The following is a 17,447-nucleotide window of genomic DNA, read 5'->3' as shown; positions in this document are numbered from 1 at the left end:
CAAAGGCAGGATATCCTTACTAGCTCAGCATAAATAATTGAAGGGACATGCGTTAACTATTAAACTAATTTGAATTGATTTTAGCAATATGCAATATATAATACTAATTCGATCGTGATTATCTAATTTAAATAGCATTAAGGGACCTAGCATGATAATCCGATTTCCCAAAAATATTATATTTGTTAGGCGTGATAGAACAATCAGATTAGGTTAGTTTAACAGTTCATAAACAGGGCGAGAAAAGCAGTTAAATCATCGAAAAGGGACACATTACGACGCACCCTTGAGAGGTGCGTCACGGTTCTTAGAAAACTAACCACTTTGACTTTGCTATTTCTCCTTTTTATTTAACGAATCTCAATTATGGGACAGGATACGTTCTGTTCGATTTATGGATCGATTGCGACAGAACGCGTGAACAGTTTCGCAGCGAGAGGCTTAGGCTGAGGGTTGGAGTCAATACTCAGAGTATAATTATGTGTTGTGTGTGTTCTTTTCACGTCGAATTTAAGGGTCTATTTATAGGGAAGAGTTCGTTGAAAGATAGAATTGCAGAGTTCTAATCCACAAAGAATTAGGAAAAAACACGTATCCAGGTATTTTCAGCGCCCAGGCCTGGGCGCCGAAGATTTTGGCGCCCAGAGCCAGGCGTTGAAAATAGGGTCTGGGCTGTTTTCTTTAGTCAGATTCGGATTCCTGAAATCCGTAGAGTTTGAGATTAATTCGAGTCTTTTAGCGCGTATCAATTTTATGACGGAATGCGTCTGGGCCCGTTACAAACTCTAGGCTCGTTAGGATTTTAATTAATACGTAACTCTTATTTCCGAATCCTATTAGGAATAGGATTCTCGCGGTTTTCTATCTCATTTAGGATTTATGTTGGAATGCAACACCTAATTCTGACAGGTTTCTATCCTTTATGATTTGCCACTTTTAGAAGCTACCGTTAACGGCAGTTACTATTTTTAGCAGGTTTCCATAAATAGCAGGTTTCGGGTGAAATGAAATGGGGAATCGAGATTCGTTTATTTTATAGGAGATGCGTTGTCAAGTGGATATTTATGCTTTCATCATCGAACCTTTCCCTTTCGGGAATGGGGACAAAAGTAGGTGTCTACAGTTAGCCCCCACTTTGACTGAGTCTTGGAGTAAGACGATGGTCAAAGTATTAGACGGAGTGCGTCACGCAAGCCATGGTATACGTGACCTGTTTTGCGAGGGTCTCACGAGCCCCCGAGTGATAACATTTGACTTAAGGGTCATCACTTGAAGTGTCGACATATCCCTCACGTGTCATTGGGATTTGTCAACTGATAGTATAGAAACTTCCTCAATTTGTCATTGGAAGGATCTAAAGGTGCGTAGAAACTCCCTCACTTTGTCATTGGGAGTAGCTACAGATGTTTTCGAAATCAAAGCTATAAAGTGTAATTGGGCCTGGCCAAGCCCAATCACGAGGTAAAAGTGTTTTCAAAGATTCTCATTTTCAAGGCTAGTTAAACGAGAAAACCCCCTTGTTTTTATAGGACGTAAAACGAAGGAAAATCCAGCACCCTTGTTTTTATAGGACGTAAAACGAAGGAAAATCCAGCACCCTTGTTTTTATAGGACGTAAAACGAAGGAAAATCCAGCAAAAGTTATCGCTGCAGCGACTAAGGACCTACGCGGTTTAATGGCGCAGACCCAGCCGGCTAAAGATGGCGAGCCTGTCCGCTAAGGGTGGACACCCCGTCCGATAGAAGTGGACGAATCTGTTTTTGAAATTTGAAAATAAGGACCTACGCGGTTTGTGACGTAGACCCCGCCGGCTAAAGATGGCGAACCTTGTCCGCTAAGGGTGGAAACCCCGTCCGATAGAAGTGGACGAATCTATTTTGAAATTTGTTTTGCTTTTTGAAAATAAGGACCTACGCGGTTTGTGACGTAGACCCCGCCGGCTGAAGATGGCGAGCCTGTTTTAATTTTGAAGACTTTATTTTTTCGAAAACTGAGGACCTGCGCGGCTAGTGACACAGACCCCGCCCGCTGAGGGTGGGCGAGCCCTGTCCGCTAAGGGTGGACGTCCCTGAATTCGTTTTTTCGATTTGGGAACTCGCGCGGTTGGTGACGCGATCTTGCCGACTGAAGATGGGCAAGTTCCTATTTCTTTGGTTCTTTGTGATTTCTTTTGAGAATTTCTTTTCTTATTCATTCTCGCAGGAGAGAATTCTTTCGAGGGATGCTCGGATTTAGTTGCAACCTGATTGTGGGTTGACAACGGGCTTAGACGGACCATTGTCTCGTGGTCATCATCTTTCATGGTCTTGAGCTAGTCTTTACGGCTCAATTTTGCCACTACTTGGGTCCTTGATTAGGGGACTACGTATAGGTATCAACGGCGACCTTTGTCTTGAGGTCGTAAACCGGTTTGATTTTTTGAGACATCCAGACACGTAGTCTGGGAATATTGTTTTAACTTTGCATAATATATATTTTCTTTTGAGCTCCCAAGCACTCATGCTTGACGGTCATTTCTTGTCAAAGAGGTTCCTTGGGGATACGCATTCTGTAATGTCCTTGATCGTGTTTGGGATTGTGCTCGTAAGTGCGAGCGACCCCTGTAGTGGTGTGCTACTCTTGACAAAGTCGTGAGGTGCAACTTTCAGTAAGGAAATTGGCAATTTTCGAGTCGAATGGATGCGGCAGGGCCCAATAGAAGTTAGGGCCTTTTTTTTGAGCCTGGGTTCATTTTCGGCGCCCAGGCCTGGGCGTTTAAAGATTTCGGCGCCCAGCTCTGGGCGCTGGAAATAATTTCTGGCGAGGTTTCTTGATGACACAGTTGGCCTCTTGATCGTTCGTTTTCTTTTTTTTCCTTTTGAACGCGTTCGTAAATGATACTTAGAAAAGATGATATGTATGTGCGAACGAGCGTTCATAGAATGGCCGTTGTGTGCGGTCCATTAATCAGTTTGCTTGAATCATTTTTTTTTGAGCAATGACTGATTTTGAATAGTTTGCTTAGAAGCTTGATAGGGTTCAGGCCCATTCATGAAGTGGACTCAAACATCGTACCCTTTCGATTGTTCAAACATTTGCTTCGAGATTTTTTTTATTTTGCTATGGCTGTTTCGTAGCTTGGAGCCCCCAAGTATGCATGTTGGGATGCTTCCTTTTGGCGTACGACGAGAAAGATGCCTTGGGGTTCCGCTCGTGTAGGTGCGAGCTATCCCTTCCGTGACAATATTTCGCTACCTTTAATCCTTAATGTAGGAGTCGTGGGGCTTGCATTTTGAATTTGGGCGATAAGCAGTCTTTTGCCTCTTTTACACATGCTCTTGGTCGTGCCCGCATTAGTGCGATATGCCTTCCACTTTTTTTTTAGACTTGTACCATGGGATGGTTGAACTTATGGTGCGACGTAGGCTTGTGTGGTTTAACGGCGTGTCTTAGAACATTCCTCCAAGCGTTGGGATATCATTATTATTTTTGCATTGGAGTACTTCATCATGCCTCGTTCAGGTGTTCGAACAAGTGAAGCACCTTCTGCATGGGTTTGCACGGCTTATTACTTCGTTCGATGCGAGGATTCATAGGTGTTTCTTTCTTATTTTTATATCTGGGTAAAACTTGGCTAGCAGAAAGATTCAGCGCCCAGGCTGGGGCGCTAAAGATATCGGCGCCCAGCTCTGGGCGTTGAAAATGATTTCTGGGCAGAACTTTGACAGTATATTTTTTTTCTTTCGCTTTTGCTTTGGAACGATGTAGACTGTGTAACGGGCTCTTTATAGGGCGAGCGTTATGTGCAGTGGTTTGGTCGGAGTTTTGGTGACTCGCGATTTTCAGTTACCCTTGTTAGTGGGGTGACTTTATATATTCTAAGTAGTGCTTAGAATTTGGGAGGGGTTGTAGACATTCTAAGGTTTGTTTTTCACAATTTAAAGCTTAGGATTGTGCCCCTATGATGTATGTATAGCATTAGCGTCGAGAATTTGCGATAAAATCGTCATTAAGAGCATTTTTAGAGTGTTTTTCTCAAGCCCCTAATTGTAGCTACGGGATTGGCTTGGTGCTATAATGCTTTGCATACGTCTTTATGCATTCATGGTGACAGGGATCATGAATAGTTTGAACCAGACTCGTTTAGTGCGAGGTACGTTCGAGTAGTGACCTGCTACTTCTCTTGTAAATGTCGTATTATGCGACATCGCCATGGTCAAGGTAGTAACATGTGGAAGTGTGCCTTGACCAAAAGTTAGGTGCCTTTCTTTACCCATAATCATATTTAGAAATATTTTTGACTCACTTTGTAACATCGAGATAAACACATACTTAGCTTAAACCAACGACACTTTATTATGATCGAAGAAGTCTTTAAAAATCATTTGAAAATTATTTAAAATCCGAGTCCTACTGTGTACAGTCTGAGGTGTCCTAAGTAAGTTGACTTATAGAAGGGTTCGTACAGGATTACATGAGTGAATCAAAATACTGTTACGATTTTTGGAATGCTGTCTAAGGATTTGCTGGAAGCCAAGGTGCAGGCGTCAAGACATTACTTGTGCCCGTTTGGCATATGCTTTTAAGCTTTTAGGGCCATCTTTTCCAGAATTGCGGGAATATAAACCGTTTTCAAATTGACTTAGATTTACTTGGTGTATGTCTGCACAAAAGGTCAAGGTATACTTAGTTCTTTCCCTAGCTCTTTCATTTCAATTTTTAGCCCCCAATTGCTATTATGTCTTCCCATTAATGATGCTTTTAGATTTCGATTTTAGATGCCCGTGTCATATGTCTGAGTAGGGTGAGCCTTGGTTAGGTGCCAAGTCCTATTGACAATGTCTGATTTTTTTTCAAAGGGGATTCGCAAGCATTTGAATTACCATGAACGGGTTCCCTAAGGTCGAAGGAACGATGGGGCGATGCCGTAGAACAATCTTTTTCATTGCAAGCTTACTGCCTTTACTACTTGTTGGCGATTATGACTGTGTCTAGGGGTGAAAGAAGGTTTTTAAGCGAACGACTATGTCTAGTGGTGAAAGAGGGTCTTTAAGTGAGTTAGTTCGCTTTAGGGAGGGTCAAGTCGAGTATTTTAGAGGTCATGGACGCTTGCGCTAGCCCCCATTCAATTGAGGCAAAGCGGTCTTTTGAGTCTTGGCTAAGTGCCTAGGAGTGTGAGTGCTCCTTCTGGAAAGGGTACGTGCCCTTTATTATTTTTCGATGTGTGCTCATTTTGGCATCTTGACGACTTGGATTCTTTTTTTGACTTAAATTTTTCTTTCGGCTTGGGTTGCAAGTAATTAAATTTCAATAACGGACTTTATTTCTTATTCTTGTTTTTCTATAGGCTTTAATATTTTTACAAATTGGTTGGAACGAATCATGGATTGCCTACGTATCCGCCTTAAATAGATTTCATTTGGAATCAGGTCTTGCGTAGTTCTTAGCCTAGAAAATGGTTTCTTAGAATGCCGAATTTGATAAGTATGTTCTGAGGTGGAAACATATTATTTGAAACGGTAGAATAAGTGAAGTTTATTATTATTTTAATCTACTGCTTTGCCGTAAGCCAAAAATTTGTTTTACATATTTTTTGAGTACATGTATTTTTTGGTGGTACGTATGTCTGAATACGTGTTGTACCCCTCCAAGTGTTCGTTATTTTTCCGTGCATGTGCGGATAAAATGACGAGCACTTCTGGACAAAATTTGGCGAGCAGAGAGATTCAGCGCCCAGGCTGGGGCGCTAAAGATTTCGGCGCCCAGCTGTGGGCGCTGAAAATTATTTCTGGGCGGATCTTTTTTGTGCGCTAAATGCTTCTTTTCCTTTTTAGACTAACTTTAGAGGCGCTTTGCAAAGTTTTCTTTTGTATTATTTACATTTTTTGTACTTTTCATTTGTCTTTTTTTTTTTTTATATTCGTGACTCAAGACGGTTTGAAAGGCGGGTTGAATGAGATAGGATAATTTGTATAGGTATTGGTCAAGCATGAGGATTATATTAGCTAGGGCTCACAATTTGCAGCCTCGAACTAGTGTCGTGAGTTTACATCAACTAAGGCCAATGAGTAGCATGGGGACGGCTCAAGGGTTTATCAACAGGATGTATCCACACAAGTTATATGGTCATTATGCCAATGGTGGTGTAAGAACAGGTTTGGGCTTTGGAAATAATGGGTATGACGCATGTGTCAATGGCCGTGCGTGGTTTGCGGTTGACAACAAGTCCAAGAACAAGAGTCGAGGTAATGGTTTCTTGGGTTATGGCAATGAGAACATGGATGGGTTAAATGAGCTGAACAGGGGCCCCAGAGCGAAGGCGTCTAAGAACATAAGGATTGGAAAGGGTTGACATCGTAGAACTTTATGATTTGGATTGGTTGACTCAATTTTCTTCCTTCGTTTTACTTGTGTAAATTTCGCACTTTGGGAGGTACGGGCTAAGTATTTCATGGCTTGCTCTTTTCGCTCTCCCTTTTCTCTTTCTTATTTTTTCTTTTTTGCTCGGGATTTCCCCCCTCAACATATTTTTTTTTTATTTGGGCTAAAAGGTAGATGGTTGTGGTCTTTGAGTCACGAGGCGAGACTGAGTGAGCCTCGTTTGGTAGGCCTATAGTGGACCTTTTAATTTTAGTAGGCCTAGGGTGGACCTTTAAATTGTCTTACTTTGCAAGCGTATTTAGTCGTTTCTTAAAATGTGCAAATAGCGTAGATTCAAAACGTTATTTTTACCTTATTGAAATTTAACGAAAGAATTACATCGAAGATAATTTTTTGCTTCTTTTCAGATTCCGGTTTCCGGGATTTAACTGGAAGTTGTGATTTAGACTCGAACTTTCATTAATTTTTCTGATTATAACCCGTGTATGAATACAAGGAGGTGGCCTAGACTCAAAATAATGACATGGCGTAAGCCTATAATACTTGACCAAGTGACTCTCAGACTTAGGTTAATTGGACCATATTCGTTGGTTGACACTTTAGATTTTAACCCTTGGGTGTTCACTTGTCAGGCGCCATTTTGCTTAATGTTGGCAAGGTGGTTAATTGGGGAGATCGAATTTTCATTTTTGCAAGACTAGAATCATTAGTGCGGCTTCTCTCTTAGTGTGTATTGCTTTTACCCCAATGGTAGACTTATGGTATGCCGATTTGGGTATTTTCATGGTTGGTCATGTTGCATTCATGGAAAATCTTTTAGTCCGTACTTAGTAGTATTTCAAGGAGTGAGTGACTCGAGAGGACTATGATAGTCGTGACCCAATGTGATCCTAAGCCTTGAGGCTATTAATTTTTTGCTAACGGTATTGACACCTTAGGTTCACTTTGGGGTTTGTGCGACTATGGGGGAATGATTTTCAGAATGTGACCGTTTCCATTTTGCAAATACTTGAATTAAATAATATGTTCTTTTTATTGGTGAGAGAGAGTATTGAGGCCGTGGACTCTTAGCAAGGGATGACAATTACATATGGGTGCTTATTGATTTAAATGTTAGGACGGGAGACTCAATATGTTTTAACCTTTTAACTTGCAGAACGACACCAAGCATTAGGACCGATTCTATGGATAAGACGACTAAGACTTAGGATTTGGATTGTACTTTGGCATAGCCTAGTCTAGACTCGGATTTATTTGAACATTTATTTTTTTCTTGAAGACTTTATTCGAACATTATTTTTTGAGTATTTTGCCCATGTGACATTCAAGGTCGTTTAATTAGCATGCTCGGTTTTGGTGCCGAACATCGTCGTCGTAGGAGGCCTAACAACGACACAAAGAGTTATTTATTTTTTTATTTTTTAGTCGCTTTTAGAGTCGAGTGCCTTTTCATACACCCTTGCAGCAATTTTTACGAAAAATCTCTTTTTTGCTACGTATATTTTTTCATGCGCGGGCACCGAGGCTGCTGTGCCTGACCAAAAGGCCAGGCAGCAACTTCAGCGCCCAGCAGTGGGCGTGAGAAATTGTGGCGCCCAGCCAGGGGCGTTGAAAATGCGTCCCTGGCTGGTTCTCGTTTTCTGTTTGCGTATACTTTTGTTTTTGCGACTTCAATTTTGCGTGCTTGCCTTATAACGTCCTTTACGCGTTGTGCAGCGTTTGTGGGATTCGTTACGGCCATCCCGAGCGTCGCTTATTTTCGTGGCGATCGTTCGGGCTTGCGGAACACGTATTTTGGTATAACTCTTTGGCCAATTGGTTCATGAATGTTTGGGCAATTTTTAAGGTAGTTGGTTTCCTAGCATTATTTGTCTAGCATTATTCGTACGCACAATCATAACATAGTCACATAGTTCGCTACACATAACTACATTACAAACATGGATTTGAAAATTAAATATGTCACGTAGTTTATGATAGGCTTCTATGGGTAGTATTTGCGCCTGGCTTGGTACCGCTTCTATCGTAGATCCAACACATGCCCCGGTCGAGGTAGTGTCTTCAACAGACGAATTTCGCTCAAGAGGCCAACCCACAAGTGCAAGCCAAGGGGGCATGCAGGCGAGAGGGACCTAATGAGCGAGCGATTGGGTTCGGGATAGGTGTACTACCTGCACAAGTACCGAGTGGGCGACATGCGCGGCGTATGCACCCCCCTATTGGCAAAAAAGAGGTATCCTTAGTCCCAACTCCCGATGGAGCCGAGATTCGTTATGAGGTTCTGCCCGTTCACATTAATATGCTGATTTTCAGGTCGTCCCAACTTGATGGGGAAATAAACGCGGGGTAGGATCGTTTCACCCTTCGGCTATTTTGATTACCTACAAGCACGAGTATTTCCTTCACTATCCCCAGCGGAGTCGCCACTGTGAGGGGGTCGAAAAAGCACGAGGCTAATGCGTGACCTCGTCCCTCGTGGGTGTGACGATTCTTTTTATTCAATCAAGTGTAATTGGATTTTCTGTGAGTTTACACCCAATTGACTAGTAATATAGGAGTCACCATTCAGTTTTTAACGACAATGAGAAAAACTGACAAAACCCGGTTATCGTGACATAAAGGGAGTGCAATTATGTTTGACCACGACGGCCGTAGGTTCCCTTGTGATCCCTGGTGTGGGGATCTCTCAACATACACCCGCAAGGTAGAGATTGAGGGTTCGGGGGACTGTAACTACCGAGAGGAGTACTTCGCTCGTCGATAACTCCAGAGGCAGGATATCCTTACTAGCTCAGCATAAATAATTGAAGGGACATGCGTTAACTATTAAACTAATCTGAATTGATTTTAGCAATATGCAACATATAATACTAATTCGATCGTGATTATCTAATTTAAATAGCATTAAGGGACCTAGCATGATAATCCGATTTCCCAAAAATATTATATTTGTTAGGCGTGATAGAACAATCAGATTAGGTTAGTTTAACAGTTCATAAAAAGGGCGAGGAAAGCAGTTAAATCATAGAAAAGGGACACATTACGACGCACCCTTGAGAGGTGCGTCACGGTTCTCAGAAAACTAACCACTTTGACTTTGCTATTTCTCCTTTTTATTTAACGAATCTCAATTATGGGACAGGATACGTTCTGTTCGATTTATGGATCGATTGCGACAAAACGCGTGAACAGTTTCGCAGCGAGAGGCTTAGGCTGAGGGTTGGAGTCAATACTCAGAGTATAATTATGTGTTGTGTGTGTTCTTTTCACGTCGAATTTAGGGGTCTATTTATAGGGAAGAGTTCGTGGAAAGATAGAATTGCAGAGTTCTAATCCACAAAGAATTAGGAAAAAACACGTACCCAGGTATTTTCAGCGCCCAGGCATCTTCGGCGCCCAGAGCCAGGCGTTGAAAATAGGGTCTGGGCTGTTTTCTTTAGTCAGATTCGGATTCCTGAAATCCGTAGAGTTTGAGATTAATTCGAGTCTTTTAGCGCGTATCAATTTTATGACGGAATGCGTCTGGGCCCATTACGAACTCTAGGCTCGTTAGGATTTTAATTAATACGTGACTCTTATTTCCGAATCCTATTAGGAATAGGATTCTCGCGGTTTTCTATCTCATTTAGGATTTATGTTGGAATGCAACACCTAATTCTGACAGGTTTCTATCCTTTATGATTTGCCACTTTTAGAAGCTACCTTTTACGGCATTTACTATTTTTAGTAGGTTTCCATAAATAGCAGGTTTCGGGTGAAATGAAATGGGGAATCGAGATTCGTTTATTTTATAGGAGATGCGTTGTCAAGTGGAGATTTATGCTTTCATCATCGAACCTTTCCCTTTCGGGAATGGGGACAAAAGTAGGTGTCTACAATATTTTATATATATATTTTTTTAATTTGTTTAATTTTAAATTTAATTTTTTAATTTTTAATTTTTAATTTTTAATTTTTAATTTTTAATTTATTTATTTATAATTTAAATTTAATTCACTATTCATTCAGTTCCATTCAGTTTAGTTCAGTTCAGCTTCGTTCACTTTAGTTCAATTCAGTTCAGCCAAATAAAGCTCAAAAGAAAAGGGCCTTAGTTCCTTTTAGGTTATTTGTCTAACATTTATTCCCTTTATACCCTTCAAAATATTCAAATGACCCAATGATATATTCTCAACTAAACTTTTATTCCCGTTAAACATTTAAACCCCTTAAATATATATTTCTATCTCATACCCACATGGGTTACATTCTATTGAAATTATGTGATGATCGTACTTTTGTTGGATTGTCTTAGATCCCAAAGGGACTAATATTCAATAACGGAGGGGGTATATCATTTCAACCTTCAAATTCCACCTATATTATTTAAATCATATATCCCACTAAAATCACAAATAACATTAGGAGTTTAAAAGACCGCTAAACAACAATTATGTCCGTTTCAAAATGATCTTTACATATTCCGTTTTAGTCCGTTGCATAATGTTCTTTACACTTTGCTTTATTCTATATTTAGACATGAAAAATTGCTACAATATCCTTCTTACTCCACAATATTTACAATTTTCCACTTACTTTATCTTACTTTATCCATATTTTATTATATTCGACTAATTTTTCTACTTTTGTCTTGATATTTATGCAAATAATAACAGTAAGATATTTATGAAACAGGGGTAGTACTATAAAAGATATTCTTTGGCCGACACTTAGTTTTAGGAGAGTGGTTAAATTTATTAAAATATAAGATGAAAGTGGATAGTGAATGAATTATTTATTATAAAAAAAATGTGATTAAGTCATTAAGTGTGAGGACCATAAAAAATAGAGAAATATTAATATAATCGAAATGGTCCAATTTTTTTTTTAAATACGAAGAGAACATATAATTGCTTTTCTTTTTAAAATATTCTGTCGTTGTCTTTTTTAAATACGAAGAGTATATAATTGTTGGTTCTTTGAACGGTTTTAAGAGCTCGTTAATTTAAAAAAGTCATCAATAATTGTCTCTTCCATCTGTATAGACTCATGTCTCTCGTGTTCTCTACTTCTCTTATCAAACCAACCAAAAATGTCGTTGTCTTCTTCTTCCTTTTCCGACGAATCACTCTACCAAATTTCCCTAATCATCCTCAACTCCGTCGCACTTCCAACTTTCTTTATCACCCAATTCGTCAAGGCTCCCTACGGCCGCCACGTACGCTCAGGGTGGGGCCCAACTCTCCCCTCATACATTTCCTGGTTTCTCATGGAATCACCCACCATCTTCTTCTCTCTCCTCACCTTTCCTTTTGGTCGCCACGTGTCCTCTCTCAGATCACTCTCTCTCTTAGCCGTCTTCCTCCTCCATTACTCCCATCGCACTTTCATCTACCCTCTCCGCCTCTTCCGCCGGGAAACCACTATCGGTTTTCCGATTATAATCTCTCTCATTGGCTTTTTCTTTAACCTCTTGAATTCCTATGTTCAGATTAGATGGATCTCACACTACGGTGATTATGTCTCAGATAAGTGGTTTTGGGGGCGGTTTTGCGTTGGATTAGTGGTTTTTGTTTCTGGTATGGCGATTAATGTGAAATCTGATTTGGTTTTGCTGGGCTTGAAGGCCCAAGGTAGTGGGTACAAGATTCCTAAGGGAGGCCTGTTTGAAGTGGTAAGCTGCCCAAATTATTTGGGGGAGATTGTTGAGTGGTTGGGCTGGGCTTTTATGACATGGTCTTGGGCTGGGCTTGGATTTCTCTTGTATACTTGTTCTAATTTGGTGCCTAGAGGATGTGCTCATCATAAGTGGTATTTGGAAAAGTTTGTGGAGGATTACCCAAAGCATAGGAAAGCTGTAATTCCATTTTTGTACTAGTGTATTAAAATTAATGATCAAATTGTCATTTGAAATTAATAAATTGTCACAAATTTCAAATTATTTTAAGTTGAGATTGAAAGATAATTTGAAGGTAACTACACTATTTGTTCTTCATAGTTTCAAAGCCATTGACACTACATAATTCATTCTTTGCAGTTTTAAGGCTACTGCTTACCTAAATTATTGAGAAAGGTGACTACTGTTTTACTTATTCACCGAGTATTTTCTGCACCCCTCCTTATGTGAATGTGTCTGCACTTTACAGTGGTGTGAGAACTTTTTGTCTGTTTAGCTTTGCATATCTTCCTTTGCCTTTTTATTAATGCATATCTATGTATAGGCTATCATCAAAGACCCAGTATGTGGACCATATTCCGAAGGCAGTCCAGGGCAATGTTGCAATTGCCGTTGTTGCTATACGGTAATACGGGATGCTGAAATATAATACTCCGTAATATATATATATATGTTTGATGAGCCTTCAAGTTATCTGGATGGGAAACAAAGGCTTAAAGCAGCTAAAATTGTTAGATCATTGCTTAGACCTAATAGGTATCTATTCATTAATTTGATCTCTCTTACCTTTTTTTTTTATTTTTTTTTGTTTGACCTTGTAATGGAAGATGAGTATTTGAAACGATCCTTTTGTTTTGTTCATTTATGTGTTTCAGCTATGTCACTGTTGTGGAACACGATCTTAGCATTTTAGACTGACCTCATTTCACGACCAAAGCTTGAATTCACCAAGGATAGGGAGCAGTAGTCTGCAGGAACTTATTATTACCTGGATGATTGATTAGGTTCTCACACAGGTTTGTTCTCCTGCTTTTTCTAAATTTCTTTAGCTAGTAAAGCTTAGTTCTGTTACCCAACTGTGTCTCACTGTCCCTGTTTGTCCTTAACCTGTTTTTGGAGGTTAAATTAAGGCTGTGCAGCTTCCGGGGGAAAGTTTCTATGCCGTTTCTTTGTTTTCTGACGAGTTTGTGGCCTTTTGGGATTTGCAACCAGTTTTGAACATTTTTAAGAATATCAAGTTCTGCACTCACACTTTCAGTTAACTCCTCTGTCCAAAACCATGTGTTACTTAGATTCTCTTGTCAAAACTGAGTGTTAAAGTTTAGGGTTGGGGGACTTGACTCAAAACTCAAAATATGTTTACCTTATTAAAAAAACCGTCTCACCACGAGTCCGGATCCTCTAGAGTTTTAATAAAACTCTACAAGGTAGAGTTGTATCTAAACCACACATTTTATAATCAATGGCTCATATTAGTGGGAATGGAAAATCAGTAGGTGGATATTAATGAGAAAAAATAAGGGAGATTTTTCATCTAATGGTCGATATTGCTCAAACTCTACCGTGTAGAGTTATTATACAACTCTAGAGGATCCAAAACCAGTTTTGGATAGAAGGCCTGTATTAGTTGAAGATTAGTGTTTTGTCCTATGTGGCATTAGTGAAGAATTGCTGCTCCAGGATATACATATTGCCTTAAAACACATTGCTTACTCTGCCACAAACTTTTGCCCTTTTCTATTCTCAAAGATGCCATTTGCTTTTGCCACCAGCCAAGTCTGAATTTCAATTGTCCGACATCCGATTTTGCAGGAGTTTATGGCAGCGATCTCAAAGACATGTTTCCCAGCAGAATTGGATCTGTTGCTGGCTATTGTTATAATGAAATGAGTTGAAAGTGGGTGATAGAGGATTAGCTGACGGATTAAGATTATAGCCAGTTGGCCAATTTTGGCATTGATTTGAATCAGAATGTTGTTGTCTCTTTGATAGAACTGAAACGAATCAGACAGATACAAATCATTATATTTTTTTTTCTCGATGAGGTATAATACTGCTGGTTTTTTCTTGTAGGATTATTTAAGAGTGCAGGAAGCTACTGGGTTGCAATTCGGAAGGGAAATAAGTTCTGAGAAATGTTTAGATAGGTTTTTCTATGACTTGACATGACAGAAATTTAAGCCTCCCAAAAGAAAAGAAAGTAAATTATGTTATGTTCCAAATGTGGCATGCAAAAAAATAGAGGTAGTAAGGTAAGCTGCGTCAAGTCTTAAGACTTTAAGAGTGCAATTATTATATATGCCCGGGAGCTCCCACTGGCGTACATATCCTTGACGACCTATCTCACGTGCACAGTGCACTAGCTTGTTGCCTGCTCCTTCAAGTGATGTGTATGTCTGGTGCACATTTTATGTACGCCAGCATCTAATGTGAAAGGTCATTTGATCAGAAAGACACCGTGAAGCGTCCTACTTACTACTAACCAGTCTATTAAGGCATCATCTAACCATTTATTTATTAAGGTATTATACGCTAATTACGCCGTAGTTGAAGCTTCTAGGTCAATTAAATTATAATTGTAGTCGTATCCTGCCCACTACAGGTTTCCAGGTTTAAAGTATGGCATGCATCAGATGAGATCCTTGTTGGAAATTCAAATAAATATTCCATGTCTAGACAAAACTCATCTTTGTCTTAATGTGAATATTCTTAACAATTACGGATATTCCACTTTGACCAATTACCAGTTTAGTACATAAATTTGTTTACTTGTCTATCCTTAAAAACATTATAAGTTCCAATGCCATAGTTTGAATCATAGATTGTGGAAATACTATTTATATACGGGGTTTGGACCTGAAAGCTTCTGCAGCACAGATTCACAGAATGGGTGGGATGATAAGATATCCTAACTCTTGCTTAGGCTCTCTTTTGGTTCTGGGATTAGTTTTGAATGTAGCAGTGGTTAGCAATGCAGGGAAATCAACTACTTTTGTCAGGAAAGTCGAAAAAGCTGTTGATATGCCTTTGGACAGTGATGTTTTCAGACTTCCTCCAGGCCACAATGCTCCTCAACAGGTACTTCCTGCTACCAATGAGCCTGTTTATTTTTTATTTTTCCTGTTATTGAGATTTTTACTCACTCTGTACTGTTTCAAGGTTCACATAACACAAGGAGATCATGTTGGAAAAGGAGTGATTGTGTCATGGGTTACTCCAATCTCACCAGGTTCTAGCTCAGTGGTGTATTGGACTGAAAATAGCAAACATAAGTACAAGGCTAAGGGCATAGTCACCAAGTATAAATATTACAATTACACTTCTGGTTACATTCATCACTGCACGATCAAAAATTTGGAGGTTAGTTGTCTCATCAGATCTTTGGTTTGAATCACTCTTGTTCGGTCTTATTTGTCTTTCGGTTAGTTGTCTCATCCGAATATCCGATCCTTAATCTGTTGTATTTATCAATTTTTGCAGTACAATACCAAATACAACTACAAGGTCGGAACTGGAAAATATGCAAGGACATTCTGGTTTGTGACTCCACCAGAAGTTGGTCCTGATGTACCATACACTTTTGGTGTCATAGGCAAGAAACGAAATGCTAAAAAAGGAAATTAAATGGTATTTATTGAAATTTGTTTGAACATCCTTCATTGTATTGAATGATTATGCAGGAGACCTGGGCCAAACATTTGATTCAAACAAGACGCTTACTCATTACGAGATGAATCCAACAAAAGGGAAGACCCTTCTATTTGTTGGGGACCTATCTTATGCTGATAACTATCCGTTTCATGACAACGTGAGGTGGGACACCTGGGGAAGATTTGTTGAGAGGAGTGCAGCTTATCAACCATGGATTTTGACTGCCGGAAATCATGAACTTGATTATGTTCCTGAAATTGTAAGCACCCTTTTATCATTTACAAAAATGTAATGTAATATATACAAAAAATGCTGATTTTCTTCTGCAGAACGAAACAGAGCCTTTCAAGCCTTACACTCACCGATATCATGTACCGTATAAGGCCTCAGAGAGCACTGCTCCTTTATGGTATTCAATCAAAAGAGCTTCAGCATACATTATTGTCTTGTCTTCATATTCAGCATATGGTAAGAACTGACAAGTGTAAAATTGCTCATGTTGTTACTGAAACTAATTCAAAAAGGGAACAAGTCTTTAGCTCTTTACTCAATAATTGGAAATCTGATTTAGGTAAATACACCCCTCAGTATGAATGGCTTCAGAATGAGCTTCCTAAGGTAAACAGAAGTGAGACACCTTGGTTGATCGTTCTCGTGCACTCTCCATGGTACAATAGCTACAACTACCATTACATGGAAGGCGAGACCATGAGAGTCATGTACGAGTCCTGGTTAGTGCAGTACAAAGTCGATGTGGTCTTTGCTGGTCATGTGCACGCATATGAAAGATCTGTAAGTATAACCTTCTAATTAGGCTCTAATTTTTCACAATCAAAGCATGAACATAAATATATACCCTTTTTCATATCACAGGAACGAGTGTCTAATATTGCATACAACATCACAAATGGCCTATGCAAGCCTGTCAAGGACCTTTCTGCCCCAGTATATATTACCATTGGTGATGGAGGAAATAGTGAAGGATTAGCAGCCAAGTAAGATCAAATATAACATATACTGTTGTAACAGTTTCAGCTACAATTTTTCATATTGGTTAGTCAAATTATTTGGCCCTCTTTTGCTTGCAGCATGACTGAACCCCAACCAAGTTATTCGGCTTACAGGGAGGCTAGTTTTGGGCATGCAACGTTCGATATTAAAAACCGAACTCATGCTCACTACAGCTGGCACCGCAACCAAGACGGATACGCTGTCCAGGCCGATTCCATGTGGTTCCACAACAGATACTGGAGGCCTGATGACGACTCCTCTGACCACTAATGTTGATCACAACAGATAGAGTTATTTTTTCTTCTTTCAGAATAAACTTATTAAATTGTGTATGCCATTTGTACTATAGAGCAATGCATGCTTTGTTGGTCCATCCTATTCCTATGTTGTTTTTACATTATTTAGACCTTCATCACTGTAGAAACTAGAAAGTGGCACTTTTATAACACTATGATATCATAAGTTCTGATAGCAGCATTCAGAAAAGTTTGTTGGTTATTATTAAGACTCCTAGTAGCTTATAAGAAAGCGAAATTTTTGGTGGAAGATTCTACTTATGTTGATGAATATGATCACCTTGACCATATATTAGGGATACTTAACGGGATTTTCTGTGTTAAATCCCTTGTTTTATATGATTGTGGTCTTCTTCCTTTTTCTGCTCTTGATCATTTGGATGATGCGGCCTTGCTGGCAATCTTCCATAATCTGATCAATCTTAGATTTACAAGTAATGACCGATCGAGATTGGATTCTCGAGTTCTCGAG

At 39.5% G+C, this 17,447-nt stretch overlaps 2 protein-coding genes across 5 annotated transcripts; both read left to right on the top strand.

Annotated features, from left to right (window-relative positions):
• Positions 1–11,345: 11,345 nt before the first annotated feature.
• LOC110789553 (steroid 5-alpha-reductase DET2) lies at positions 11,346–12,337 on the top strand. Its single transcript, XM_021994249.2, has one exon. It carries the CDS (start codon positions 11,433–11,435, stop codon positions 12,216–12,218), a length of 786 nt encoding a protein of 261 aa, XP_021849941.1. The 5' UTR covers positions 11,346–11,432; the 3' UTR covers positions 12,219–12,337.
• LOC110789552 (purple acid phosphatase 2) lies at positions 11,875–17,225 on the top strand. Of its 4 annotated transcripts, XM_056827161.1 has the most exons (13): positions 11,888–12,014; positions 12,378–12,413; positions 12,562–12,773; positions 12,893–13,033; positions 13,830–14,062; positions 14,995–15,095; positions 15,177–15,377; positions 15,498–15,609; positions 15,698–15,927; positions 15,998–16,136; positions 16,240–16,460; positions 16,542–16,663; positions 16,757–17,225. In XM_056827161.1, the coding sequence occupies exons 6-13, from the start codon at positions 15,039–15,041 to the stop codon at positions 16,947–16,949; spliced, it is 1,275 nt and encodes a 424-aa protein (XP_056683139.1). In that variant the 5' UTR covers positions 11,888–12,014; positions 12,378–12,413; positions 12,562–12,773; positions 12,893–13,033; positions 13,830–14,062; positions 14,995–15,038; the 3' UTR covers positions 16,950–17,225. The 4 variants fall into 4 exon arrangements, with proteins under 4 accessions (XP_021849939.1, XP_021849940.1, XP_056683139.1 ...); XM_021994248.2 differs by having other exon boundaries at positions 11,887–12,014; positions 13,830–15,095; XM_056827160.1 differs by lacking the exon at positions 13,830–14,062.
• The last annotated feature ends 222 nt before the right edge of the window (positions 17,226–17,447 follow it).

The sequence above is a fragment of the Spinacia oleracea genome, chromosome 4 (assembly GCF_020520425.1).
Source record: "Spinacia oleracea cultivar Varoflay chromosome 4, BTI_SOV_V1, whole genome shotgun sequence".
Lineage (NCBI taxonomy): Eukaryota > Viridiplantae > Streptophyta > Magnoliopsida > Caryophyllales > Amaranthaceae > Spinacia > Spinacia oleracea.
The sequence above is the reverse complement of the archived record's forward strand: the minus strand, read 5'-3'. Positions and strand labels throughout refer to the sequence as shown.

Coding starts and splice junctions, on each gene's coding strand:
- LOC110789553 (XM_021994249.2), top strand. CDS start 11,433: ATGTCGTTGTCTTCTTCTTCCTTTTCCGACGAATCACTCTACCAAATT.
- LOC110789552 (XM_021994247.2), top strand. CDS start 14,904: ATGGGTGGGATGATAAGATATCCTAACTCTTGCTTAGGCTCTCTTTTG. Junction 15,610..15,697: donor ATACACTTTTGGTGTCATAG/GCAAGAAACGAA, acceptor ATGATTATGCAG/GAGACCTGGGCCAAACATTT. Junction 16,664..16,756: donor AGTGAAGGATTAGCAGCCAA/GTAAGATCAAAT, acceptor TTTTGCTTGCAG/CATGACTGAACCCCAACCAA.